This window comes from Histoplasma capsulatum, genomic scaffold (assembly GCF_000149585.1).
Source record: "Histoplasma capsulatum NAm1 scaffold_8 genomic scaffold, whole genome shotgun sequence".
In the NCBI taxonomy this organism is placed as follows: Eukaryota; Fungi; Ascomycota; class Eurotiomycetes; order Onygenales; family Ajellomycetaceae; genus Histoplasma; species Histoplasma mississippiense.
In genome coordinates this window covers 1,168,957-1,172,621 of record NW_001813975.1, presented here as the reverse complement: position 1 = coordinate 1,172,621, position 3,665 = coordinate 1,168,957, and the positions used below count along the sequence as shown (strand labels likewise).

The window sequence follows — 3,665 nt, the reverse complement described above, 5'->3', positions numbered from 1 at the left end:
AAAGGGGGGGGGGGATGCTGCAAGAAACCTCGTAATAGACTGGGCAAGAAGCGCTGGATTCCAGCCACCAGGAGTGCTTAATCAACAAGCCAGCAGAGCAGGGGCGTGCGCACAAGGCAACAATTGACGAGGAAACCATGCCAATTCTGGGCTCGTAGACCATACATCCCAATGGACTTTGATCGTGCCTTGCATGGACTTGAGGATTCCGCATGATGGCCACTTTAGTTGAAGGGCATCCGTCAGTGGCTCTTCGTTGAGAACATTAATAGGCGAGAGAGAATTTTCAGGGGAGAGGTGGTTTTACTTGAGTTGGAAAGTGTTGATGATGCAGATGAATGTATGGACCAATCATTAGATATCTGGGCCGAAGTGAGATAAATATAGAATTCCCTGGCGTCCTTTCTGCATTGATATAATACAAACAAATCCCTAGCTCGGGCGGCAAGGACCTTAGACCTCACACATCGATAAATGTCTTTCGGCAGAATCCATTGGGCTGCACGGGATGTTCTGGGATCGCGAACTATGCGTGGTTCTGCTCCGTATGGGCCAGCGACATTTCCTCTGATATCAACGCCTAGCGTGTGAATGTATGTGTCCACCCGTTCATATGGGCATGTTGCAGGAAGTAGAGAATATTGTTATTCTGCGACAACAATGATAGATATGCAGCAGCACATTGCAGGCGTATTGTCGTTACTTATTCTCCCCAGGGGCAGGGACATCTCAACGTGCAGCCGGAAGCGAGGACTAATTTATAAATAGCAGAACCAATCAGTGGAGTCTCCGCCGACTTGACATGTGTACATGAGGACGATGGCTGGCGGAATATATTCGCTCAAAGCACGAACCTAATAAACAGACCATCGATAATCGAACAAAGCGTCGACTCTTGAGCCCTGAGCCGTATATGGGGAACAAAAAGGTTCCGGGTTAGAGCTACTGTGTACGGGGTATATAGTATATGGTATACAGTCCACCAGCAGCGAAATCCAACCCCTTAAACGTACAGTACATCTCGGTTGACGACCGTGCTTCCCAATAACGATAGTGATAACATGCAAAGTAACAGGCCAATTGTCAATTATACAGTGAAATGCCAGAAATAGAATCCCGCCATCATTTGATTCTGTTTTTATCCTCAACGAGCTCCTCGTCGTGGCACAGGGCAATCCGTTTATTTTTAGCAATCCACCCACTGTGGATCGCATGGTCGTGCGTCACAAGTAGCTGGTTTGAGGATACGAGGTGAAATCGCACTTGATGGCTGCATATTCCGATGGCAGCGATGGCGGTTTTCTCTGCTTGGAAGCACAATCGGAGCAGCGCATTGGCCTGTCGAATGGCTAGCGGTTTGTTCAGGTGCGTTAGCAGTGCTAAGTTACTGAGTTAGCTCCTGGAGGTTCAGAGGTTCAGAGGTTCAGAGGTTCCGGAAGCTTTTCTCTCACAAGCTGGAGGACGGGACTACGCCCGTCAATGGGGCCTTCTTCTGGTGCCTGGCTGGATTAAAAGGCTTCCCCGTCCCATACTCATCGCTTTTACCAGCATGATTTATCCCATGTACTGAGTAGATGTATATTCATGCCTGACATCACTATCTTTCCTTCATATACGATACAGCATATACAACATCCACAATGGGTGTCCTCCGCCTCCCTAACCCAATCGCCACATACATCCCGGACACTCGCTCCCGCCTTATAACTACATCCATGATCTCTCAACCCTTAAGTCCTGATCTTGACTCAAACTTCGGTGACGGAGCCCTTCCCACCACGGTTCTCCCCGCTCTAGAGTATATCTCCAACAAGCTTGGTGCTTGCACTCACTTAACAATCCTCGTCGGCTGCGGCGCACCTCTCCCCTTCGCCCACCAACCCGAGCTCACTCTCATCCCCATTGCCCCATTAGATCAGCAGACATGGCGGACGCTTCACCGCATTGTCCGGAAAGCCTCGAAGAAATTTTCTCTCGGCCTTGCCTGGTCCAATGCCCTCCAGCGCAGCCAACAACGCCAGTCCCTGAACGAGAACTGCAACGACTATCTCCTCCGCCAGTCCATTTTACAGAACGACGTCCTCTTTACCCAGGAGGGCCTGACCCTCCTAAGCATTGATCGTCTCTATACCATCAAGTGCAGACTGCACGCATACTCGCAAGGCGCTGCGCGCCAGAACGGCATCCCCGACCACCTTTACATTAAATCCTGCGTGAAATTGCTGAGGCAGACCGTCGCAGACTACAAGGGCCGACCATTCAGCCTGGCCTTCTTCAACAGGATCTACGAGGACCTGTCAGTTCCCGAGCACCTGCTGGTCGAGGTTGCCAACGAGTATCAGGCCAGGTATGCCCGGACGGGCATCGTGCTCCCCCAGAAGATGTCTCCGTCTGCCGCCCCTCCACCACCCAACGGACAGCAGCAGGCACAGCAACAGCCTCAAACGAAGAGAAAGAATGTGGATGGCATTAAGCGACTGCGCCCGAGAACTCCACTGAGTGCATCGGACGTCACGCCCATCACGCAGGGCGAGTGGCAGATGCTGCTCAGCAGCCAAGCACAGCGACCGCACGACAACATTACGCTTCACATTCCCTTTCCCGTGAAGCCGGTGGGCGCGTGAAAAGCATGATGGTGCGTCAAGGTCTTACAATCTTGGCATGGACGATTCGAATGAAAAACATCTACTTGGGAGAGGCCCGGTAATAAAAATAGGTCTCCAAAATACCGAAGAGGGTCACATTTCCTCGACCGGCCGCGTCGCCGCTTGAATCACTGCTTCCTTGCCTTGACTTCATCTTTTTAGGAAGCACCTATCTATCTGTGCGGATTGCGGCATCCCCTCCAAGCAGAGCGGGGCAAGAGGAAAATCCCATGCATCCACGTTTCGACAAAGGAGCGAACAAAGAGCGGAAACTTCGATCTCCTATCCCACGAAAACCGCAACTAGAATTGCGCGTGGCTAGAAATTCATGATATGGATATGTTTATGGATTTCATCTTGGATATAGGAAGCGAGCGGGCTGTGGGGGCTCCCCAATGGTGTGGGATTGGAGAAATGGGCCAAGTGGGAAACCTGGATGCACACGGCGCATATGATGTGATATATATAACTAGTGCATTGCGCTTACTGTAACAATAGCGTGGCGAACACCTGGAGAGATACAATTGAGGGGCGAATCCTCTATTAATTATTGTGGCGGACGTAAAGCTTGCGAAAACAGAATTTTCTGCCACCCCCTGAAAAATAGTAGCAAAACACTGCAAAAATATCCAAAATATCCATGTATCTCTAGAATCATTCAAATATCATTCAATTCATTCAAATACACACCTTTATCATCAAATATGCATCTTTATCATCAAATATGTCAATATGCTCTGTAACATCCACCATTCTATTATCTCACAAGTTTATAAAAAGACTTCAACTATTCTGCATCTTCATCTGCTCAAACTTATTATTATTATTCTTCCATTATAGATGTATGCAGTCAGTGACTATGACATCTACCTGAAATACTCCAGGATTTTTCAACTTAAAAATAAGCTAATATACAAAGTCAATTTAATACATGCAATAGCAGAATTCCAGCCCAGAATCAAACAACTATTCAAACTATTCAATTTAAGAAAGAATGTCAAAAGAATGACAACAGATCGA

General features: G+C 48.4%; 1 protein-coding gene across 1 annotated transcript; it reads left to right on the top strand.

Annotated features, from left to right (window-relative positions):
• Window positions 1-1,640: 1,640 nt before the first annotated feature.
• On the top strand, window positions 1,641-2,624 carry HCAG_07312 (predicted protein; the record flags this gene model as incomplete). The annotated part of the gene is made up of 1 exon (XM_001537840.1): window positions 1,641-2,624. The coding sequence occupies one exon, from the start codon at window positions 1,641-1,643 to the stop codon at window positions 2,622-2,624; it is 984 nt and encodes a 327-aa protein (XP_001537890.1).
• Between the last annotated feature and the right edge of the window lie 1,041 nt (window positions 2,625-3,665).